The sequence below is a fragment of the Neltuma alba genome, unplaced genomic scaffold, assembly GCF_004799145.2.
Source record: "Neltuma alba isolate B1F8T4 unplaced genomic scaffold, ASM479914v2 tig00012579_pilon, whole genome shotgun sequence".
In the NCBI taxonomy this organism is placed as follows: domain Eukaryota; kingdom Viridiplantae; phylum Streptophyta; class Magnoliopsida; order Fabales; family Fabaceae; genus Neltuma; species Neltuma alba.
This window is the reverse complement of record NW_021637031.1, coordinates 43617-67998: the sequence shown is the minus strand read 5'-3', so window position 1 is coordinate 67998 and position 24382 is coordinate 43617. Positions and strand designations below refer to the sequence as shown.

General features: G+C 35.0%; 5 protein-coding genes across 5 annotated transcripts; all 5 read right to left on the bottom strand.

The window, feature by feature from the left end:
* Positions 1-2526: 2526 nt before the first annotated feature.
* Positions 2527-6167, bottom strand: LOC114728887 (pentatricopeptide repeat-containing protein At5g09450, mitochondrial). The gene is made up of 3 exons (XM_028915845.1): positions 6105-6167; positions 5477-5780; positions 2527-3656 (listed from the first exon to the last, which is right to left on the bottom strand). The coding sequence occupies exons 1-3, from the start codon at positions 6137-6139 to the stop codon at positions 2763-2765; spliced, it is 1233 nt and encodes a 410-aa protein (XP_028771678.1). The 5' UTR covers positions 6140-6167; the 3' UTR covers positions 2527-2762.
* Positions 6168-7553: 1386 nt separating this feature from the next.
* Positions 7554-10217, bottom strand: LOC114728869 (protein DMR6-LIKE OXYGENASE 2). Its single transcript, XM_028915825.1, has 4 exons — positions 9763-10217; positions 9242-9477; positions 8339-8666; positions 7554-7948 (listed from the first exon to the last, which is right to left on the bottom strand). Exons 1-4 carry the CDS (start codon positions 10036-10038, stop codon positions 7700-7702), a joined length of 1089 nt encoding a protein of 362 aa, XP_028771658.1. The 5' UTR covers positions 10039-10217; the 3' UTR covers positions 7554-7699.
* A 2404-nt stretch (positions 10218-12621) lies between these two features.
* LOC114728879 (protein DMR6-LIKE OXYGENASE 2) lies at positions 12622-14142 on the bottom strand. The gene is made up of 4 exons (XM_028915838.1): positions 13876-14142; positions 13559-13791; positions 13129-13456; positions 12622-12909 (listed from the first exon to the last, which is right to left on the bottom strand). The coding sequence occupies exons 1-4, from the start codon at positions 14140-14142 to the stop codon at positions 12622-12624; spliced, it is 1116 nt and encodes a 371-aa protein (XP_028771671.1).
* A 1187-nt stretch (positions 14143-15329) lies between these two features.
* On the bottom strand, positions 15330-17916 carry LOC114728870 (protein DMR6-LIKE OXYGENASE 1). The gene is made up of 4 exons (XM_028915826.1): positions 17583-17916; positions 17030-17265; positions 16128-16455; positions 15330-15761 (listed from the first exon to the last, which is right to left on the bottom strand). The coding sequence occupies exons 1-4, from the start codon at positions 17856-17858 to the stop codon at positions 15513-15515; spliced, it is 1089 nt and encodes a 362-aa protein (XP_028771659.1). The 5' UTR covers positions 17859-17916; the 3' UTR covers positions 15330-15512.
* A 2215-nt stretch (positions 17917-20131) lies between these two features.
* On the bottom strand, positions 20132-21669 carry LOC114728875 (protein DMR6-LIKE OXYGENASE 2-like). The gene is made up of 4 exons (XM_028915833.1): positions 21403-21669; positions 21086-21318; positions 20677-21004; positions 20132-20526 (listed from the first exon to the last, which is right to left on the bottom strand). Exons 1-4 carry the CDS (start codon positions 21667-21669, stop codon positions 20278-20280), a joined length of 1077 nt encoding a protein of 358 aa, XP_028771666.1. The 3' UTR covers positions 20132-20277.
* Positions 21670-24382: the final 2713 nt, after the last annotated feature.

The window sequence follows — 24382 nt, the reverse complement described above, 5'->3', positions numbered from 1 at the left end:
AAGTAATGTCTAAATAAAAAGATATTAATTAACAAATAATAGAATATTTATATCTAAACCACACATAATCAATCAAAAGATTTAATAAAGCACAAATATAATGAGCTACTGTTTTTTTAAATTTAAAATAATATTGTTTTAAGCTTAATAGCGGAAGAGAAAAATAAATAAAATCCAATTCGATCAAGTGATCGAAAATCCTCAGTCAGTAGAAAACCAATTCACTGGTTTAACCAGCCAAACCAGGTTGGGTTTGGCTACCATGACATTACACCAAGAGAGTTGTATTTCTTTCTATATACAGACATGTTTCTACACGAATTCTTAAGGGAAAAAAAAAATTCAATTGTATGTTACTCCTCCGGTCCTTATTATAAGACCCAATTTGACTTTTTATTTGGTCCTAATTATAAGACCCAATCCATTTTGTCTCTTAAATTTATGCATTTTTTTCTAAGATAATCCTTCTAATAATGATAGTTTTAGCCAATATACTTAATTAGCAAGGATATTTTAGGAATAACAACACTTATTTATTATAAATAACCAACTTAACTTGCTTCCTTAATCTCCTCAAATAAGTCAATTGGGTCTTATAATTAGGACCGGAAGAGTATATAGTAATATATTGACATTTAATATTGATTGATATAACACATGGTTTTCTGGTATTGCATATACGATTTGATGTAAAGATAAAAATCACCATCTACGACTCTGTATTTTTTATCCAAATTTATTTTTAAATTTCACTTTAATTTGTTTTCAGACATTTTGGAACCGAGGTTTTCTTTGAATTATACATATAAATATAAAATCTCAAAATAATTTACAAGTTTTATATTTCCTTGCCCAGAATATATGAATGATTAGTAGACCAGTACCAATATTGGACCTCCATTTTAACTTTTCATGAGCCATGAGCCTAGGCTTAGCCATGTCCTATTGTCCTTTGCCTTTGATGTGTGATGCAATTATCCCCACATGTCTGGTCGCCGTGAGCCACACCCTTATGAATTGTATAACCAAGCTTGGATCTTTCTGTGCCATTTGTTGTTTTTGTATGCCAAAAGAGACGTATCATCCGGCATGTATGCCTTTAATATAGAGAAAATGACACAAAAAAGATCGCAGAAATAGAAAAACTACGTACAGAGACCGGTTTATAAAAATTATTATCAAAATCCACATTATTATTGTTAAAACCTATACTAATGTTGTCAACGGTCCTTATTTATAATTTTCCTATTTTGCGGTCCTTTTTTTTTGCCATTTTCCCTTTAATATGGTTTTATATATTAAAGTTAGATACTTAATAATACCCCATGTCTTTAATATAAAAATTAGTTTGACATTTAATTTGATTATAAATATAAGATCCCAATTTACTGTATCTCTCATATTTATCCATTTTTCTCAAAGTAGTTCTTGTAGTAGTTACACATGGTAAATATTTCATCAAATAGTAATTCTAGTTAATACATATCATTAGCAAGAGTATTTTAAGAAAGACAACACGTATTTATCACAAATAATTAACTTAACTAATCTTGTTAATCTATTTAAATTAGTCAACTAACTCTTATATTAAGAACAGGAGCTAACATATAGAAATAATGAAAATTTAATTTACAAAGACAACGAAAAATAGTTCGGCTCATTACTTGTAAAAAAAAAATTATATGTTGCTTTTCCTACAACAGTCCCTTTAATAATTTGCATTAGGATTACCTTCATTGATTCAAATCATCTTTAATATATACAATTAATAAGATAATCTAGGCAGAAAATATAAATTTAAAAAACAAAGTGAATTAGTATTTTATATTTGGAATTAAAACAAACTTCTCAGTTAACTTTTATATTTAAGATTAAAAGATGTATCATGTATAGGTCCGATTGATTTTTTTTTTAAAAAAAAAAATCTTGGGAACCAAAATGAAGGCACATATTATTCCCTTTCATTTCTATAAGAGAAAAAAAGGCCACGGTCCGCACGAGTGCCAAAAAGTTGAATTATTGTGTAATTGACTGGAATTTGGAAGCAAACTAAACATCAATCTTTTTTGAAATATCGGCGTACGTAAAGAAAGCCAAGGAACGCAAGTCTTATACACTAACATAAACCGGCGTTTTTGAGATATAAATTGGACGGTTCAGATTTGACTGGAGAGATAATTGCAAGTTACGAGCTGCAGAGGATCCAATTCCAGTCATCAATGGAGAAGGAAAAAGGCAACATGCATTAAGATCCAAAAGAATTTATTCCGGTTAATACTATTGCTAGTCCTTATAATTTAATTAAATTTTAGTTTTAATTCCTGTAATTTCAAATAATTGATTTTGATCTTTATAATTCCACAATCTTTTGGCCTGAGTTTAATGAACAGTCCATATATTTTTAATAAGTCAAAATATATGTAAAGACCAACAATTATATTAAGCCAAATAATTCTAAATGCTACTTCTGAATTATCATAAAAATATGAAAAATTTGAAGGCTCTCCACATGCAAGATGACAGTTGGCAGCAGCAGCATAAAATTGAGGAGCAATGGAAGCTTACATCTCAACAAATCAATGCAAAACTGTCACCCAATTCCAACCCGTAGGATACATGTTGAAGATGGATCAATGAACTGCAAATGAAAATAATATATAAATACATTCTCTTCTTCATGTCAGCACAAGATTAATCTGAAATCTACAAACTGTTTGACGCTCGGATCACATTTATTAATGTCAACAGAACTATCAATTTAGTCAATTATTTTCCGAATTGAGCTTCTTCTGGATGAGAATTCTATTGAAGTTGTCAGCTATTTCAGTCAACCCCATGTCTGTAAATGCACCTATAAGCTTTTCACAGGCATGCACGTCAAAATCTGTGTCTGTAGATTGCGTCCATTGATCAATAACTTCTGCTGCTTCTTCCATGTGACCTAGCATCAGATATGAAGAAAGAATGCATATATAATTCCTGCTAAGCATTTTCTGTTTAGTCATTCTGAGGGATTTCCATATCTGATCGATTTTATCCTTACTTCCCAATCCGGCATATTGTATGATTAGGAAGTCATAGGTAATCCATTCTCTTTGGGTGATCCTTTTCTCAGGTTCGACAAGTGAGTTGGAGCTTGCATTATCAAGATGCCCCACAGTAACGTATACATTGGCGAGGTCAGCATATCTCTTCCAACTTTCATTAGAACCAGCATCATGACTCATTTCATGGAGTATCCTTTTAACTTCATCAATATTAAGAGTAGCAGCACAAGAACTAATCCACAAATTGTAAGTGAAGATATCTGGTAAAACCTTCTGCTGTTTTAGATCTTCAACAACCAATGGGACCTTTTCAACCTGCCCAACTGACATGTATAGAGTCATCATTTCATTGTACATGAGGGCATTAAAAGACAGGTTTGAATTTTTTATCCTTTGATAAAGCTCCTCAGCCTTTTCAGTGAATTTGGCTCCTGCATATGAATGAAGGAGGGCAGTATAGGTTTCGCTTGTCTTTGCAGAGAGAGGTAGGCCCTCAAAATAGCGCTCCGCAGCATCAATGCCAAAAACTTTGGTCATAAGGTCTATGCGGATTGCATAGTCGGAGTCTGATAACTCGTATTCTTCATGGGTAACCATCCATTCAGATATCTGCAATCATCAATAGTCAGTAAGTACTCAGTCAGTTAGCATTCAGATCATATTCCAAAACTAAAACATTATAGAAAATCAGATCTGTGATCTCCAATTGCCAAGTCAGATTTCATGACATCTGGTAATCATGAAAAGAAGCTGATGATACAAATTTGGAAAGACCCTGAAAACTCACAACTTAACTACCAGCCTTTGGAGGATTTGACCCTGAAAAGCCAGAACTTAACTACCAGCCTTTGGAGGATTTGAGGTTGAGAAGAACAGAGATAATGCACGGAAGAGAGCTTGACACAGAGACAAATCAGGTATTTTTTCTTTTCTTTTTTGGATTTCAAGCTAGTATAGTTCTAAAATTCTTGCCCCTCCTGATAGTTATATAGTTTATTCATATATTTCCTTTCTCTTCAGTGTTGTGTTTCTCCTTATACTTACCTTGCTGCAGGACTTGAACAACTTAGAAGTTTATACATGGTAAAAGCTATAATCATGAAGATGTAGAACTCAACATGCCATATCTTTGGCAGAGTCAATATGGGGAGGAAAAAAGGGTTCTTTCTTGGGTTACACTGATGTGTAATTGTAAATAAATTTATATATTTTAAAGAGTAGGTAAACGGTTACTAGACGTTAGTCATTTAGGACAAAGTTTCTGTTGTATTTCTATTTAAGTTTGTAAGGATAGCATTATGAGTTGACCTATGGCATTATAAATACACAACAAGGATACCCAAATGTATGACTGATTACCGTATTAATGAAAGTGCACTATTCAGCCTATGTACTCTTGTCCCCTTCTGTTCCTCTACAATTCTACAGTTTCTGTTTCCTTCTGGTTTTCCTAATTTCCATCTTCTGCTACCTACCTTCTGTTCCCCCTAAAACTCTTTCTTTCTCCTCAAAATATTATTTTTCAACTACATACACATGGAATGCCTAGAGTTAGGCATGACAATTAGGTCATATTTATAGTTCCTGCCAGAGGAATGTGGAGGAGGAAAATGAGAAAAGAATGCAAATTACTAAACCTGAGATCCTAAATCATTACTATTTCATGGTTTTGCCAGAAAACAGCATCAACATATAAACATTACTATCAATCCAATCACAAATGGGAGGATTGAACACGAATACGAGATAGCATAACTCAACTATACTAATTAAAGACCACTTAAAATCTAAGGCTTTTCTCATAAATATACCCGCCATATTGAAAATTTGGTCATCAAAGTCTCCAGAATCACATCTGGAATCTTCTTTCGTGCTAACATAGGAAATAAAACTAGATAGTGAAACGGCCCAGGCATTATATGTAACAAATCAGACAGTTTCAAGAATATTCATTGAAGGAAGTTAACAAGATGGAGTAAAAGATTCATGCACGAATCTTCCAAAAGCCTTGGACCCATACCAAGGCTAGGGCAAACCAAGAGCCTACATGAGCGGGAGTGTGTTGGCACTTGGCATGGAGCCGCGATAGCAAAATAGATTGGCCATTTATTTAGACTATTGTAGACATTAAACACCTGTATGGGAGAGGAAGGGAGGAGTGTTGGTGTGGAGGTGGGTATATTGACACGAGACGTGGGCAATACAAATACAAAATTCTGATAAAAAGACTGACCCTTAATTCAAAAGTGACAATCATACCCGGGAAATCCACAAAACGATTTCTAAGTGCCCCTAATAGACCTATAGTGCCCATGTAGAGCTTCTGAAGATTAAACCTATAAAACCCAGTTCTTCATTATTATTAAATTCCCCCCAGTTTCATGACAGATATGTATCATACTAGAAAATGATCCGGAGAAGGACCAAACCTCCAATGCGTGTTTGTAACGTTGAGATTTTCTGAGTTCTCTGGAAATTTCCCGAAGCTCGGACCCCGAAATGTGATTGCCTTCGCTGACCCATTTCTGAAGAACATTGGTGGCGCTTCGCTTTGGTAGCCTCAGCCTGAACAGTCTGCTCCTCAGGTCGTCGTCACCCTCCGAAGAGTTTGAAGTCTCTTCCACAAGATCAGTTCCCAACGCTCGCGAAGAGAGAAATCTAGAGATATTCGCTCCACTGACGATAGACAGTGAACGATAATTGCCACTGACAATCCCATTATTTCGAAACCACCTATAACAAACACCCGTTGGGTGAGTTCGATAGGGAATCTAGAGAAAAATCCCAATCAGTTTGGTCAATTAGAAAATTCAATCAGACAATCGAAGTTCAGAAGTTTAGAACTTGCATATTCCTGAGTCCAAGGATTGGAAGACTCAGCTTTGCGAAATATATGAATTGGGAAAAACCCGGGGGGGGGGGGGCTTCGAAATCGAATAGATACATAGGTGAAGACCCAGGGAAATTGTGAGTTATACTTCATTCATCGTCTTTTTTATGCGAACCAAACAGAGCATCTGGGAAAATTGAGTGCTGAGTACAAGCAGTATTGCTTACTGTCTGAGAGTGAAGGCCATGGAGCGAGAAGCCATTGGCGCTGTTCCTTCTCGGTTGAGCTTGATGCAGCCCAGTGATGTAAAAGACCGTGCTGCTATGTGCGCGTAATTTCTAGGACTCTTTTTTTTTTTTTAAGAAGTTGAAATTGTTGCCCAAAAAAAAAAGTTGAAATAGGGAATGGAAGAAAAGAGGACAGAAATAGGGGAGGGAAGAACATGGCTTCATTGGCTTGTTTATGGGATGTTTGGATAGAAACTAAACTATGGTTTCAGAAGTGTTTTTACGGATTACGAAGTAAATATGTAGATAAGGTTATCTCATTTTGCAGAAAAATATTTCTGAAACCGCAGTTTTGAGAATGCTAAACACCTCCTAATTAGTTTGTTACAATAATTCCATGAGAGAGAGTTATGACAGTAATAACTTTCATTTGTGCCCCATGAAGTCGGCCGAAAGAATTTTGTGCCCCATAAAAAATTATATTTTCTCCTATTAAAAATTACACTGCCATACAAGTTAATATATCTATTAAATTAAATGTTATTTATAGAGATAATGCCGATTCAAAAAGTAAGCCTGTTTGGGACTTGATAGAACCTGTACAAGACCGCACTCGGGGGCCAAAATCGGGCCAAATGCGTAATTCACTTTAAGCTGGGGGAGGTAGTTTTTTCAAGTGGCAGTTGGGTTCAGGATCGTTGGAAATTGTCAGAATAATAATTTTCTCTCATTCTTCCCATTATTCTCTCATTATTTAATGAAACTCATGCACATTTTGACAATTTTACAATCTAAACTTACTTTTATTCAATCATAATCTAAACAATTTTTTACCTAATCTAACTTTTACAAAACAATTTTTATAAAATTCAATCCAAACATAATTCATATTACCTAATTTAATTTTTACCCAATCTCACTTTTCTAAAAATCAAATTGTAAATAAGTTACTTTTCTATTACTAATCCAAACAAACCCTGTATAAGTTTTGTAGTGTTTCTTTAGTATTTAATTTTATAAATTTCATTATCATATTAATTTAATAAATATTTATAATTGTATTTTTTAAAAAAGTTATGTTATCTTTTCTTAAATATAAGAACTAGATAATTAATTTATAAAAATTAAAAAAATTAGTTAAATTAATTATTTGTAATAAATGTACATTGATTTTTATAAAATCATCTATTTAATCATTTGTGGTATCAACTATCTTTATTAATGAAAATTCCTTTTAGTACGTGCAATTAACATGATCATTTGGAGATAAAGCAAGAACAAGGCATTACATTTAAGATTAAAGTAAACCCTTCAATCAATTGTCATATGTAGGATGAGAGGGAGTAAATTTACCGAAAGAAATTTCTGGGTAAAAAACTTGAAACCTTGTCAAGTTTGTTACTCCAAAAAAACAGACACTGAGACTAATAATGCCATGTGGCTAAGACATTCATAGGAAGAAAAGGTTTGCTAATTTTCAAGCAGTTGATAGATGAGAATTACAGACAAACACACACATTTTGATACATATAATCACTCATATCTTACAGAGTACATTAATTGCTTATGGTAGATGGTTGGTTCTGCAAGGTGATCTATGTCAGAATGCGAACGTGGTCCAATGCACTCTTCTTATCGAGTGAATTTGATTGATAAAGTTCAAAGAATTGCCTATATGTCAATGAAGTGTAGGCCGGTGGGTGAGTTTCACTGACAAGCTCAGGTGCTGGGCCGACAAGTTGGTCAAATGATGGGCCATTTGCTGTCACCATTGACATCCTTGTAGCGTTGCTGTACAGTACTGCTCTATGCACATTGCTCTTGTACTTCCCATTACTCACAATCTAAACCAAAAAATGTCACAATAAGTTCAAGTCAAATATGAATGAACTATTAATTAAGTGTCTTAGATTTCAAGGGACTTCCATCATATTTGTCTTTGTTATGTGTAATAAGCAGAAGTCCTTGGAGAACCATACCCCAAATCTTTCCAATAAGGACCCTTGGCAAGCAGCTCTCCCTGATTGGCCAGTTCTCAACAAAAGTACCATTATAATGAGAATAAGTCTTTGAAATAACCACATCCTGAAAACCAGCCATTGGAATCGATAGCCTAAGACCTCATAAGGCGCTTACTTTAAGATAACTTTCCTAATATGGGACTGATAACAGTATACTATATGTATGCAGATATTATATGTATGTTGATGATGATAATAGTAGCAAAAAGGTACCTCTAGAAGATCAGCAGTGTTAACCATTAGAGCATTGGGAGGAGCATTCAGTTTGACCCAATTGCCATTATGCAACGTCTGAAGGCCGTGGATGCCATTTTCTGAGACTATAGAGAGGAAGCCATAATCAGAGTGAGGATGGAGCCCCAACGCAAGTTCAGGCTCTGGGCATGGAGGGTACAGATTTGCAATGAATACTTGAAAGCTGGACTCCATATTCATTGCCTTACTTATGTAGTTTGGTTCCAATCCCAAACTTTCTGACACACCTTTCAATAATTCCCTTATGATTTCTCTGATTCTTTTCAAATACTCAAATGCAGCATCACTGTAGCATCAAGAACTGATGTCAGAAGAGGGATGGCAGATTAAGAATACAAGATTAAAAAGAAAACCTAACTGTTGGATCTATTGCAATAAGATAACCACTCCAACATGGCAATGAAAATAATGATTTAAAAGTTGTAAATTCATATATGAATGGCTACTACGACTGATCAATAATACTAGCTCCGGTCCTAAATATAAGAGCTAGTTGATTAATTTGAGTAGATTAAGAAAATAAGTTAAGTTAGTTATTTATAATAAATAGATGTCTTTCCTAAAATATCTTTACTAATCAAATTTATTAGCTAAAACTACTATTATTAGAAGGACTATTTTGAAAAAAAAAAAATGAATAAATATGAAAGACAAAGTGAGTTGGAGTCTTATATCTAAGATCAGAATAAAAGTCAAACAAGGTTTTATATTAAGGACTGGAGGGAGTATATCAATACATAATGTTGAATGTCCTTGATTGCTGCAGTATTCATCAGTCATAAGCTCATCTCAAACTCAATGCATAAAAAGGGGGCCTACATCTAGCTAAAAGTTAAATTTTTTGGGTGGCATCTTGCATACCTAAATCCAGCAGGTTTATGGGGGAAATGGAAGTCTGGATGCACAAAGACTTTGAGAAAATCCCTCCAGCAGTGTACCTGTTCTACAGCAGTATTGAAACTAGAGCCATATCTTATAGGATCAAAAATGTGCTTCCCTTGAAACTCTTTCTTTTCTTCATCTGAGAGATCGAAAAATCCTTTCACCCCTTTCATCATGCTGTTTATCAGGCTTTCTGGCATACCATGATTGATCAACTACACAAAATGAACTTCAGTAATCAATTCTTTACGTAAATAGAATAGTGAATTAACCAGAATAACACGCACATCAGTTTAATCTCCTTACACCAATTCAACCCCTCTCATTCTTTCAACTAAGATTTATCTCTTTATGCACATGCTTTTGCTAGTTTTCTAATTCAAGTGATGAAAAAAAATTAAGTCCAAGGACCAACAAGTTGATACAGTGCAAAAGAGTAGAACAATTCTGTTTCTGCAAAAGTTAAGTCAGTGAAGTAGATTTTTTTCTTCCTTTTTTACCAAGAAGCAGCCCCATTCTTCACAAGCCTGGCCAAGATCTTGGATGGCTTTGCACCTTTGTTTGGGATTGCCCGAGCAAAGGAGAGAAAAGTCGATGATGGGAATTGCGTCTTCTGATGAGTCCAGAACTGAAAAATCATGAAGATTTTTTGAGGCAAAAGAGGAAGGTATAGAATTGAGGCCAGATTCAGACAATGATTTGACAGTGACTGCTTTGGTTGAATGGACAGGAGGTTGTGCTGAGAAATCACTGGCAATAGTAATTGTTGCAGCCATGGATTTTTGGTAAGAGTAATGTCAGGGGCAAAGAGATGCAGAGAACCAAATAAAGAGCCAGAGAATGAATTGGTGTGACGCTATTTGTAAGCGTTCACATCTTTGTATAGGCCTTATGAAGGGATAAGATGAGTGTAAAATAGACAAGTTACAATTCAGAAAATATTTGTGATGCAGCTACGGCCAGCTCCCAGCTGTTGATTCATGCACTGTCTTGGGCTTGCCGGGCTGATATTCAATGTAAAGACAAGGTGGGAAAACTAAGATTCTCTGGATAAAGTATAAGTGGACCATCTTCTGCTGCATGGTCAATACTGGAGGATTGACTTTTAGGGATGGCGGGTTGAGAATATAAGACTAAAACAGGGGGGAAAAAACCCAGCTTTTGGATCTATTAAGAAAGCTAGAGTACACTGCTGCTTTATGCAGATTGCTCTTTTACTGTCCATTATGTAAACAAAACATACCTATAGAGAAATATGCTTCAAATGCTTATCTATTTCACCTGAAAATAGAGGGAGTGTGTGTGTGTGTGTGTGGAAGATGGACATAGGTAATTATGGCTTATTGAAAGCCTATTAACATAGTCTATCCTACACAACTTATCACCAAACTTTAGTATATTTAATGCGTTCTGATTTAATTCCTTCAGCTAAATCAAGAACGACATTCTAAAGTCTGTGGAAAATTTTAATTTTAATTTTTGAAATATTTATAACTTGTTGATGAATGTCAGAATAATAGTAAATGTAAACATTAAGATTTTGCGCTGTATATATTCTGATTAAAAATTTGTCAGGGTATTTTGAGTTCTTTCTTCCCCCTTTTTTCTATTATCATAAAGAAGAAACACAGATGAGGTTCTCGGAAAATGTGTGTAGTTCTATAAAAAAAATGTGTGAAAGAGGAACAAAATACTCAATGTTCTTGACAAAAGTTGAAACAAACATAGAACATTGTCCATGAAATTTCGCCCAAAGTGACATTATTGCAGAAGTGGACAGGGCAGGAATGGTAAAATATGTTGATGAATTTTTTATCAAAAAACAGAAATATGTTGATGAATCTTTTTTCTTAATCTGGATAATGCACCAAATAAATAGCGGAATAATCAAGGGCATCAAAATATAATAAATGTTAAAATAAGAATAATTATGCTGTATTCCGATCTGTGCCCATGTCATTGCCTTTTAGCTCGACAACAGGAAGTGTATATCCTGAAGAATCCAGAACTAAAATATCATGAAGATTTTTGCAGGCAAAAGAGGATGGCAAAGAAGTAAGGCCAGATTCAGAAAATAATTTGATAGTATGGTTACTTTGCTTGAAGGGATGGAAGAATGTTCTGAGATATCAGTAGCCATAGTAAATGTTGCAGCCATGGATTTTGGATAAGAGTAATAAGAAGCAAGCAAGGCAGAGAGAGAATGATAGAATTGAAGCACCATCTCTAATCAGCAAAGCTATTTCACCCGTTTCATGTAAAAGACAAATAGAGGCAGTAAGCTTTTCTGCATGAAGAATACGTGGGCGTTTTTTCTGCTACTCTGTCCCTACTTCTAAATTGGCCTTTTCTCGTATGTTTAAAAGACAAATTTGCACTTATGATAATGTTCTTATTTATATAGTACTACCTCCGATCCTAATTATAAAAGCTAGTTGACTAATTTGAGAAGATTAATGAAATAAGTTAAATTAGTTATTTATAATAAATAAGTATTGTCTTTCCTAAAATATCCTTACTAATCAAGTGTATTGGCTAGAACTATTATTATTAGAAAGACTATTTTAGAAAAAATGAATAAATATGAGAAACAAAATAGATTGGGGTCTTATATTTAGAGCCAAAGTAAAAGTCAAACGAAGCCTTATATTAAAGATAGAAGGTAGTACATGACAAACCAAAATATTTGCTTTCATTCTCAATCATTATAACTTGGGTCTAATAAATTTTACCTGTGAAATGATATAATAAATATTTAGAATTTTATTTCTTTTATGATTTTAATATTGACCTCAAATAAAAATTTCACTCTTATTAACTAAATTTTTTGGGTTTGTTGTCACTAGCATAGATATAATTAAGAGAGAATTATGTCTAAAGATCACATTCACAAATCTTTTATCTTAAAGACCGTTAATAATCCTTACTCATTGTTTCACTAGTAAATTTGTATTGTACAAATGGTAAATATCGTTAAATATCTTCTCAATTATAAATTTGCTTTATGCGAATGATAAGCACTCATAGTTCAACTAGTAAATTTTAATTATGTGAGCAGTAAATTTGAGGGCCTTCTTAATAATTAACTTGTAAAAACAATTCCCCTGAAATTAACTATGGCGTTGAGGGCAAGTATATAATATAAATAATACGATTTTCACAATTGAACCCCATGAATTATCACAAACTAAAGCATTTTTTTTTTGTCCTAATACAACATCCAAAGCGTACACTCAAAACAGAAGGCCTCAACACTTCCATAGACCCCAATGTCAATTTTGAAGACGCGCACTTACAATGACGTATGGGATTTCATTTCATTGACAAAAAAGCTTTGCTAATTCAGAATCAAACATATTTTATACAGAATGATTGATGCTTGGTTTGTGCAGAATGATCTCAGATGGAATGCGTAAATGTTCCAAGACAGTTTCCCTATCAAATGAGGTTGATTGTTGCAGTGCATAGAACTCTTTGTATGTCATTGAAGTGTAGGCTGGTGGGTGAATTTCATCCACAAGCTCTGGTGCTGGGCTGATCAGCTGGTCTAGAGATGGTCCATCTATAGTCACCATTGATATCCTTGTGATGTCGATGTACAATATTGCTCTATGCACATTGCTCTTGTACTTCCCATTAATCTGTATCTTCACAAAACATACCAAAGGAAGTTCTAGTCAAATACAAGGATTAGCTAACAGGAGTCTTAGACTTCAAGAAACATACTCCTCTGGTCCTAAATATAAGACTCTTATACTGGTATATATGAAGTTCATATATTTAGGACCGAAGGAGTATATGTTTATTTTAGGTATATTATATTGTATGTTTTCATCAAGATGGGAATGAGAGGAGAAGAATAGAACCTCTAGCAGATCCCCAGTGTTTACCATTAGAGCATTGGGAGGAGCATTCACTTTTACCCACTTGCCTTTATGCAGAGTCTGAAGGCCACCACTGATATTTTCTGCGACTGTAGTGAGCAAACCATGATCAGAGTGAGGAAGAAGCCCCAAAGCATGTTCTGGCTCTGGACATGGAGGGTACAGATTGGCAATGAAGACTTGGAAGCTTGATTCCCTATTCGTGGCCTTATATATGTAGTTTGGTTCTAATCCAAAACTTTCTGATACACCTTTCAACAGTTCCCATGTGATTTCTCTCATTAATTTGAAGTACTCAAATGCAGTATCACTGTAGCATCAAGAAGTGATATCAGAAAATGGGATGGCAGATGAAGAATAGAAATTTAGAGAGAAGCATCATGCATAGACACAAACACACACACACACACACCTAAACCCTGCAGGTTTATGAGGGAAGTGGAACTCAGGATGGACAAAGACTTTCAAAAAATCTCTCCAGCTTTTTACCTCTGTAGTGCTATTCATGCTCGCGCCACACTTGCTGGGGTCAGAAAGATGCTTCCCGTGAAACTCTGTCTTTTCTTCATCTGAAAGATTGAAAAATCCTTTTACCCCTTCCATCATTCTGTTTATCACACTTGCTGGGAAACTATGGCTGATCAGCTACAAAATCATGGAGTTCAGCACTCAATTCATGACATAAATAGAAGAGTGAATTATATATAAGCTGGTCTGTAGATTTCTTACCAAGAAGCAGCCCCATTCTTCACAAGCTTGGCCAAGATCTTGGATGGCTTTGCACCTTTGTTGAGAACTGGAGGAGGCAAGGAGAGAGAAATCAATAATGGGAAATGAGTCTTCGGATGAGTCCAGGATTGGACGATCATTGACATATTTCCAGACATAAGAGGAATGTAAAGAGGTAAGGCCAGATTCAGATAATGATTTGATAGTGGTTATTTTGGTTTGATGCGTAGAACACTTTGCTGAGAAATCAGAAGTTGCTGCCTCCATGGATTTTGCAGAGGAGTAAGTAATGTGAGAAGCAAAGAATGCAGAGAACCCCCCCCCCCGGGGGGGGAGATGGTGCACCGCGTCTAATAAACAAATATATTTCATTTTTTTCATGTAAAGACAAGTGGGAACAGTGAGATATTGACATATTTCTGGTAATAGTAATATAGTACGATTTGCTTTTGGTGTCGTCTTTCAATCTGTGAAATGATTTAAATCAAACTCTCACAGGGATATTTCCTATTGCAGCTGTTAATGCTATGACTTCTAAAGCAGATAACAACCTTAAACATCTGCTTGATCAAAATAAATCTACGTGGGTCCTTTCATTCTCAATTATTCCTTTTTATCATGTTTCTCAAGTTTTGATTTTGTACATGAAAGTAAGCATCTTGAAAGCCAGTGTTGTTTTTCTCTTTATAATTTTCTCCATTTTACAGATAATCTGTGGTATGTTTGAACTGTTTGAGCAATTTTCATAGGATAATTTTCCGGCTACAACTTTTTCCTTCGTATGATATAATTCTAGGTGATATGCTTATGAAAATGGGTCAAGGCTTAGAAGACAAATGCTTCAAGGACAGTCATCTTCCTAAGCTATACACTAGGATAACCCTGTTCCTACCTAGTACCTAAACCAAACAAAAATCCCAAGCATTGTATGTCATGTTTACATGTTATATACTGATGGAACCAACAACTACTCACAAAACTTGTTGTTCTTTCCCCTTACAAGGAGCCCATAATTTACTATTCAGCATCAGAGGTAATGAATAGACAATCCACTTGTAATGCTTTAAGCAGACACAATTGCACTGAGATATGCAGCTTGATCAATTTCACTGGTAATATAGAGTAATCAGTCAATTTTCAAAACAACGAAGAAAAATCTAAACCTTCCCGCATATGTTGATTTTCATAAAATCCTCTATATAATCATTTGTGGTATAAACTACCTTTATTAATGAAAATTCCTTTTAGTATGCGCAATTGACATGATCATTTGGAGAAAAATATGCAAATTTTTGAGATAAAGCAAGAACAAGGCATTACATTTAAGATTAAAGTAAACCCTTCAATCAATTGTTATATGTAGGATGAGAGGGAGTAATATTTACCGAAAGAAATTTCTGGGTAAAAAACTTGAAACCTTGTCAAGTTTGTTACCCCAAAAAAACAGACACTGAGACTAATAATGCCATGTGGCTAAGAAATTCATAAGAAGAAAAGGTTTACTAATTTTCAAGCAGTTGATGGATGAGAATTACAGACAAACACACACATACACACACATTTTGATACATATAATCACTCATATCTTACAGAGTACATTAATTGCTTATGGTAGATGGTTGGTTCTGCAAAGTGATCTATGTCGGAATGTGAACGCGGTCCAATGCACTCTTCTTATCAAGTGAATTTGATTGATGAAGTTCATAGAATTGCCTATACGTCAATGAAGTGTAGGCCGGTGGGTGAGTTTCATTGACAAGCTCTGGTGCTGGGCCGACAAGTTGGTCAAATGATGGGCCATTTGCTGTCACCATTGATATCCTGGTAGCATTGCTGTACAGTACTGCTCTATGCACATTGCTCTTGTACTTCCCATTACTCACAATCTAAACCAAAAAATATCACACTAAGTTCAAGTCAAATATGAATGAACTATTAATTAAGTGTCTTAGATTTCAAGGGACTTTCATCATATTTGTCTTTTTTATATGTAATGAGTACAAGTTCTTGGGAGAACCATGCCCCAAACCTTTCCAATCAGGACCCTTGGCAACTAGCACTCTCTGATTAGCCGGGCGCACAAAGTCTTTTGGGGAATCACATCCTAAAAACTAGCTGTAGGAATTGTAGATCTCAAGGCCATATAAGGCCCCTACTTTAAGATACTTCGCGATATGGGACTCATGACAGTGTATTATATGTGTACAGATATTATGTGTATGTTGATGGTGATGATAGTAGCAAAAAGGTACCTCTAGAAGATCAGCAGTGTTAACCATTAGAGCATTGGGAGGAGCTTTCAGTTTGACCCAATTGCCATTGTGCAAAGTCTGAAGGCCATTGATGCCATTTTCTGAGAGTATAGTGAGGAAGCCATGATCAGAGTGAGGATGGATCCCCACAGCAAGTTCAGGCTCTGGGCATGGAGGGTACAGATTTGCAACGAACACTTGAAAGCTGGACTCCATATTCATAGCCTTACTTATGTAGTTTGGTTCCAATCCCAAACTTTCGGACACACCTTTCAATAATTCCCTTATGACTTCTCTGATTCTTTTGAAATACTCAAATGCAGCGTCACTGTAGCATCAAGAACTGATGTCAGAAGAGGGATGGCAGATTAAGAATACAAGATTAAAAAGAAAACCTAACTTTTGGATCTATTGTAATAAGATAACCAGTACAACATGGCAATGAAAATAATGATTTAAAAGTTGTAAATTCATATATGAATGATTACTGCTACTGATCAATAATACTACCTCCGGTCCTAAATATAAGAGCTAGTTGATTAATTTAATTAAATTAAGAAATTAAGTTAAGTTAGTTATTTGTAATAAATAGGTGTTGTCTTTTCTAAAATATCCTTACTAATCAAGTTTATTGGCTAGAACGACCATTGTTAAAAGGAATATAGTAGAAAAAAATGAATAAATATGAGAGACAAAGTAAGTTGGGGTCTTATATTTAGGACCAAAATAAAAGTCAAACAATATGTTATATTAAGGACTAGAGGGAGTATATCAATACATGATGTTGAATGTCCTTGAATGCTGTAGTGTCCATAAGTCATAAGCTCATCTCAAACTCAATGCATAAAAAGGGGGCCTACATCTAGCTAAAAGTTAAATTTTTTGGGTGGCATCTTGCATACCTAAATCCAGCAGGTTTATGGGGGAAATGGAAGTCTGGATGCACAAAGACTTTGAGAAAATCCCTCCAGCAGTGTACCTGTTCTACAGCAGTATTGAAACTAGAGCCATATCTTATAGGATCAAAAATGTGCTTCCCTTGAAACTCTTTCTTTTCCTCATCTGAAAGATCGAAAAATCCTTTCACCCCTTCCATCATGCTGTTTATCAGGCTTTCTGGCATACCATGATTGATCAACTACACAAAATGAACTTCAGTAATCAATTCTTTACGTAAATAGAAAAGTGAATTAACCAGAATAACATTCACATCAGTTTAATCTCCTCACACCAATTCAACTTCTCTCATTCTTTCAACTAATATTATCTCTTTATGCACATGCTTGTGCTAGTTTTCTAATTCAAGTGGTGAAAAAAATTAGTCTAAGGACCAATCTAATGCGCAAGTCATCTTTCCGGAGTTAACAAGTTGATACAGTGCAAAAGAGAAGAACAATTCTGTTTCTGCAAAAGCTAGTTAAGTCAGTGGAGTAGATTTTTTCCCCCCTTTTTTACCAGGAAGCAGCCCCATTCTTCACAAGCCTGGCCAAGATCTTGGATGGCTTTGCACCTTTGTTTGGGATTGCCGGAGGAAAGGAGAGAAAAGTCGATGATGGGAATTGCGTCTTCTGATGAGTCCAGAACTGAAAGATCATGAAGATTTTTTGAGGCAAAAGAGGAAGGTATAGAGTTGAGGCCAGATTCAGACAATGATTTGATAGTGACTGCTTTGGTTGAATGGACAGGAGGTTGTTCTGAGAAATCACTGGCAATAGTAATTGTTGCAGCCATGGATTTTTGGTAAGAGTAATGTCAGGGGCAAAGAGATGCAGAGAACCAAATAATAAGCCAGAGAATGAATTGGTGTGACGCTACTTGTAAGCGTTGACATCTTTGTATAGGCCTTGTGAAAGGATAAGGATGAGTGTAAAATAGACAAATTACAATTCAGAAAATCTTTGTGATGCAGCTACGGCCAGCTCCCAGGTGTATATTCATGCACTGTCTTGGGCCTTGCTGGGCTGATATTCAATGTAAAGACAAGGTGGGAACAGTAAGATTGTTTGGATAAAGTATAAGTGGACCATGTTCTGCTGCATGGTCAATACTGGAGGATTGACTTTTAGGGATGGCGGATTGAGAATATAAGACTAAAAGAAGGGGAAAAAACCCAGCTTTTGGATCTATTAAGAAAGCTAGAGTACACTGCTGCTTTATGCAGATTGTTCTTTTACTGTCCATTATCTAAACAAAACAGACCTTTAGAGAAATATGCTTCAAATGCTTATCTATTTCACCTGAAAATGGAGGGAGTGTGTGTGTGTGTTTGGAAGATGGACATAGGTAATTATGGCTTATTGAAAGCCTATTAACATAGCCTATCCTACACAACTTATCACCAAACTTTAGTATATTTAATGCGTTCTGATTTAATTCCTTCAGCTAAATCAAGAACGACATTCTAAAGGTCTGTGGAAAATTTTAATTTTAATTTTTGAAATATTTATAACTCGTTGATGAATGTCAGAATAATAGTAAATGTAAACAGTAAGATTTTGCTCTGTACATATTATAATTAAAAATTTGTAAGGGTATTTTGAGTTCCCCCCCCCCCCATTATCATAAAGAAGAAACGTAGATCAGGTTCTTGGAAAATGTGTGTAGTTCTATAAAAAAAAAAAGTGTGAAACAGGAACAAAATACTATATTTCTTGACAAAAATTGAAGCAAACATAGAACAATGTCTATGAAATTTCCCACAAAGTGACATTATTGCAGAAGTAGACAAGGCTGTAATGGTAAAATATGCAGATGATTTTTTTATCAAAAAAACAGAAATATGTTGATGAATCTTTTTTCTTAATCTGGATAATGCACCAAATAAATAGCGGAATAACCAAGGGCATCAAAATATAATATATGTTAAAATAAGAATAATTATGCTGTATTCCGATCTGTGCCCATGTCGTTGGCTTTTAGCTCAACAACAGGAAGTGTATATTCTGAAGAATCCAGAACTAAAATATCATGAAGATTTTTGCAGGCAAAAGAGGATGGCAAAGAAGTAAGGCCAGATTCAGACAAATAGAGACGGTAAGCTTTTCTGCATGAGGAGTACGTGGACGTTTTTTTCCTGCTACTATGTCCCTACTTCTAAATTGGCCTTTTCTCGCATGTTTAAAAGACAAATTTGCACTTCTGATAATGTTCTTATTTATATAGTACTACCTCCATTCCCAATTATAAGAGCTAGTTGATTAATTTGAGGAGATTAATGAAATAAGTTAAATCAGTTATTTGTAATAAATAAGTGTTATCTTTCCTAAAATATCCTTGCTAATCAAATGTACTGGCTAGAACTATTATTATTAGAAAGACTACTTTAGGAAAAATATATATAAATATGAAAGACAAAATAAATTGATATTTTATATTTAAGATCAAAATAAAAGTCAAACGAGATATTATATTAAAGTTCGAAAGTAGTACATGACAATCCAAAATATTTGCTTTCGTTCTCAACCATTATAACTTAGGTTTAATATATTTTATCTGGGAAATGATATAATAAATATTTAAAACTGTATTTCTTTGATGATTTTAATATTAACCTCAAATAAAAATTTCACTCTTATTAACTAAATTTTTTGTGTTCGTTGTCACTAGCATAGATATAATTAAGAGAGAATTATATCTAAAGATCACATTCACAAATCTTTTATTCTTAAAGACTGTTAGTAATTCTTACTCATTGTTTCACTAGTAAAACAAATGGTAAATATTGTTAAATATCTTCTCAATTATAAATTTGCTTTATGCGAATGATAAGTACTCATAGTTCAACTAGTAAATTTTAATTATGTGAGCAGTAAATTTGAGGGCCTTCTTAATAATTAACTTGTAAAAACAATTCCCCTGAGATTAACTATGGCGTTGAGGGCAAGTATATAATATAAATAATACGATTTTCACAATTGAACCCCATGAATTATCACAAACTAAAGCATTATTTTTTTGGTCCTAATACAACATCCAAAGCGTACGCTCAAAACAGAAGGCCTGAACACTTCCATAGACCCCAATGTCAATTTTGAAGACGCGCACTCACAATGACGTATGGGATTTCATTTCATTGACAAAAAAGCTTTGCTAATTCAGAATCAAACATATTTTATACAGAATGATTGATGCTTGGTTTGTGCAGAATGATCTAAGATGGAATGCGTAAATGGTCCAAGACAGTTTCCCTATCAAATGAGGTTGATTGTTGCAGCGCATAGAACTCTTTGTATGTTATTGAAGTGTAGGCTGGTGGGTGAGTTTCATCCACAAGCTCTGGTGCTGGGCTGATCAGTTGATCTGTAGATGGTCCATCTATGGTCACCATTGATGTCCTTGTAGTATTGATGTGCAATACTGCTCTGTGCACATTGCTCTTGTACTTCCCATTAGTCAGTATCTTCAAAAAACATACCAAAGGAAGTTCAAGTCAAATACATGGATTAGCCAGTAGGAGTCTCAGAATTCAAGAAACATCCAATATGTTTATTTTAGGCGTATTATATTGCATATTGTCATCATGATGGGAATGAGAGGAGAAGAATAGAACCTCTAGCAGATCCCCAGTGTTGACCATAAGAGCATTGGGAGGAGCATTCACTTTTACCCACTTGCTATTATGCAGAGTCTGAAGGCCACCACTGATATTTTCTGCGACTATAGTGAGCAAACCATGATCAGAGTGAGGAAGAAGCCCCAAAGCATGTTCTGGCTCTGGACATGGAGGGTACAGATTGGCAATGAAGACTTGGAAGCTTGATTCCCTATTCGTGGCCTTATATATGTAGTTTGGTTCTAATCCCAAACTTTCTGATACACCATTCAACAGTTCCCATGTGATTTCTCCCATTAATTTGAAGTACTCAAATGCAGTATCACTGTAGCATCAAGAAGTGATATCAGAAAATGGGATGGCAGATCAAGAATAGAAATTTAGAGAGCATCATGCATTTATATACCTAAACCCTGCCGGTTTATGAGGGAAGTGGAACTCAGGATGGACAAAGACTTTCAAAAAATCTCTCCAGCTTTTTACCTCTGTAGTATTATTCATGCTGGAGCCACACTTGATGGGGTCAGAAAGATGCTTCCCCTGAAACTCTCTCTTTTCTTCATCTGAAAGATTGAAAAATCCTTTTACCCCTTCCATCATTCTGTTTATCAGACTTACTGGGAAACTATGGTTGATCAGCTACAAAATCATGGAGTTCAGTACTCAATTCATGACATAGATAGAAGAGTGAATTATATATAATCTGGTCTGTAGATTTCTTACCAAGAAGCAGCCCCATTCTTCACAAGCTTGGCCAAGATCTTGGATGGCTTTGCACCTTTGTTGAGAATTAGAGGAGGCAAGGAGAGAGAAATCAATAATGGGAAATGAGTCTTCTGATGAGTCCAGGATTGGACGATCATTGATGTGTTTCCAGACATAAGAGGAAGGTAAAGAGGTAAGGCCAGATTCAGATAATGATTTGATAGTGGTTACTTTGGTTTGATGCGTAGAAGACTCTGCTGAGAAATCAGAAGTTGCTGCCGCCATGGATTTTGCAGAGGTGTAAGTAATGTGAGAAGCAAAGAATTCCCATTGCTTCTAATAAACAAATATATGTCATTTTTTTCATGTAAAGACAAGTGGGAACAGTAAGATATTGACATATTTCTGGTAATAGTAATATTGTAGTATTAGCTTTTGGTGTCATCTTTCAATCTGTGAAATTTTTTTGAATCAAACTCTTACTAGGATATTTCCTAGTGCAGCTGTTAATGCTATGACTTCTAAAGCAGATAACAACCTTAAACCTCTACTTAATCAAAATAAATCTATTTAGGTCCTTTCATTCTCAATTATTCCATTTTATTATGTTTCTTAAGTTTTGATTCTGTACATGAAAGTAAGCATCTTAAAAGCCAGTGTTGTTTTTCTCTTTATAATTTTCTCCATTTTACGGACAATCTGTGGTGTGTTTGAACTGCTTGAGCAATTTTCATAGGATAATTTTCCGGCTGCAACTTTTTCCTTTGGATGAGATAATTCTAGGTGACATGCTTCTGAAAATGGGTCAAGGCCTAGAAAACAAATGCTTCAAAGACAGTCATCCTCCTAAGCTATACACAAGGATAACCCTGCTCCTACCTAGTACCTAAACCAAACAAAAATCCCAGGCATTGTATGTCGTGGTTACATGTTACATACAGATGGAACCAATTCTTTCCACTTACAAGTAGCCCATAATTTACCATTCAGTATCAGAGGTAGTGAATAGACAATCCACTTATAATGCTTCAAGCAGAAACAATTGCACTGAGATATGCAGCTTGATCAATTTCACTGGTAATATAGAGTAATCAGTCAATTTTCAAAACAATGAAGAAAAATTTAAACTTTCTCGCATATAGTATCAATTTCTCAAGAAGGCCAAGAAAACCCATCCGATCAGGTGGTGAGAACTCTTAACAGAAAAATCACACATAGACACTACAGAACAACAATCACATCAATAAACAGAACTTCAAAATTGGATGATGAAGCCTAGCCGGCCAGGGGAAAGTGGTTTAATGAATCATTTTCTATGACGTAGTATTAAACAAAGTTGATTTTTTTAGCTGTGTGGTTGAGTTAGTTTGATCAATTTCACCGCTAATATAATACTTTAGCTCTTAATAACCACAAATTAATGATTAAGCTTTTATATTAAGGAGGCCAAAAGAATATTTAATATGATGACTCATTCGAATATCATCAATAACACTCCCAGATGTTTTATAGCATATGATGTGCTTGCTTTTATTTCGCTTACTAATGGGTAGCAGTTGAGACTAATTACAACATTAGCAATAAATGACGATATGGTCTACCATATTTCTGCTGCCACACACACACACACACACACACCCCTAAAATATCAGTAATTAATAAACCCTGGCCAGCTACTTTGTTAGTGGACTACTTCGGCCTATATATATATATATGCATATAAAGTTGAAGATTTAATTTGCATGAATGACACTATACGCGGCTTTACTGTTTCTGGGCACGTCGTATTTAATGCATAGCCCACATGTTCCACTCTTACACCGTAGCTTGATGCTGTATGTGCCACCTGCTTGGATGGACGCAATTGTTTGGTTTAATGAACCATGAAGATGCATGGACTATAATAAGACATGTAGTGCCACAGTGTTTAATAATGACTTACTCGTTTGATAATCTCATCTGTAAAATCTCTTTTATGTCTGTCTAAAGAAATTAAAGAAACATAGCACAGTAAAGAATTTTTCGATTTGGACATTGTTTTGCCCTGCAGTTTTGCCTGCTTAAGTCTAAACTCGATCTTTTTTGCCTTTGGGTGCAACAATAATATTGTAGGATTTGCTTTTGGTGTCATCTTTCAATCTGTGGAATTATTTAAATGAAACTCTTACGAGGATGTTTCCCATTGCAGCCGTTAATGCTATGACTTCTAAAGCAGATAACAACCTTAAACATCTGCTTAATCAAAATAAGTCTACATGGGTCCTTTCATTTCAGTTATTCCATTTTATTATGTTTCTTAAGTTTTGATTCTGTACATGAAATTAAGCATCTTAAAAGCCAGTTTTGTTTTTCTCTTTATAATTTTCCCTATCTTTCATATAATCTGTGGTATGTTTGAACTGTTTGAGCAATTTTCATAAGATGATTTTCCGGCTACAACTTTTTCCTTTGGATGAGAAAATTCTGGGTGATATGCTTATGAAAATGGGTCAAGTCCTAGAAGACAAATGCTTCAAGGACAGTCATCTTCCTAAGCTATACACAAGGATAACCCTGCTCCTACCTAGTACCTAAACCAAACAAAAATCCCAAACATTGTATGTCATGTTTACATGTTATATACGGCTGGAACGAACAACTTCTCACAAAACTCGTTGTTCTTTCCCCTTACAAGTAGCCCATTGTTTACTACTCAGCATCCGAGGTAGTGAACAGAGAATCCACTTATATTGCTTTAAGCAGACACAATTGCACTCTGAGATATGCAGCTCGATCACCTTCACTGGTAACATAGAGTAATCAGTCAATTTTCAGAACAATGAAGAAAAATTTAAACTCTCAAGAAGGCTAAGAAAACGCATCCGACCAGGTAGTGAGAATTCTAACAGCAAAATCATACCTAGATGCACAGTACTGAATAACAATCACATCAATAAATTACAGAACTTCAAAATTGGATGATGAAGCCTAGCCGGCCGGGGGTAAGGGGTTTAATTAA

Excerpts from the sequence above, each read along its gene's own strand:
- LOC114728869 (XM_028915825.1), bottom strand. The coding sequence starts at position 10,038 with ATGGCTGCAACAATTACTATTGCCAGTGATTTCTCAGCACAACCTCCT. Across the intron at positions 9,478-9,762 it reads AAGAATGGGGCTGCTTCTTG|TTGATCAATCATGGTATGCC; the intron begins GTAAAAAAGGAA and ends CATTTTGTGTAG. Across the intron at positions 8,667-9,241 it reads CATAAACCTGCTGGATTTAG|TGATGCTGCATTTGAGTATT; the intron begins GTATGCAAGATG and ends TTGATGCTACAG.
- LOC114728870 (XM_028915826.1), bottom strand. The coding sequence starts at position 17,858 with ATGGCTGCAACAATTACTATTGCCAGTGATTTCTCAGAACAACCTCCT. Across the intron at positions 16,456-17,029 it reads CATAAACCTGCTGGATTTAG|TGACGCTGCATTTGAGTATT; the intron begins GTATGCAAGATG and ends TTGATGCTACAG. Across the intron at positions 15,762-16,127 it reads ACACTGCTGATCTTCTAGAG|ATTGTGAGTAATGGGAAGTA; the intron begins GTACCTTTTTGC and ends TTTTTGGTTTAG.
- LOC114728875 (XM_028915833.1), bottom strand. The coding sequence starts at position 21,669 with ATGGCGGCAGCAACTTCTGATTTCTCAGCAGAGTCTTCTACGCATCAA. Across the intron at positions 21,319-21,402 it reads AAGAATGGGGCTGCTTCTTG|CTGATCAACCATAGTTTCCC; the intron begins GTAAGAAATCTA and ends ATGATTTTGTAG. Across the intron at positions 20,527-20,676 it reads ACACTGGGGATCTGCTAGAG|ATACTGACTAATGGGAAGTA; the intron begins GTTCTATTCTTC and ends TGTTTTTTGAAG.
- LOC114728887 (XM_028915845.1), bottom strand. The coding sequence starts at position 6,139 with ATGGCTTCTCGCTCCATGGCCTTCACTCTCAGACA. Across the intron at positions 5,781-6,104 it reads ATGGCCTTCACTCTCAGACA|GTGGTTTCGAAATAATGGGA; the intron begins GTAAGCAATACT and ends TGTTTGTTATAG. Across the intron at positions 3,657-5,476 it reads GTTACAAACACGCATTGGAG|ATATCTGAATGGATGGTTAC; the intron begins GTTTGGTCCTTC and ends TGATGATTGCAG.
- LOC114728879 (XM_028915838.1), bottom strand. The coding sequence starts at position 14,142 with ATGGAGGCAGCAACTTCTGATTTCTCAGCAAAGTGTTCTACGCATCAA. Across the intron at positions 13,792-13,875 it reads AAGAATGGGGCTGCTTCTTG|CTGATCAGCCATAGTTTCCC; the intron begins GTAAGAAATCTA and ends ATGATTTTGTAG. Across the intron at positions 12,910-13,128 it reads ACACTGGGGATCTGCTAGAG|ATACAGATTAATGGGAAGTA; the intron begins GTTCTATTCTTC and ends TGTTTTGTGAAG.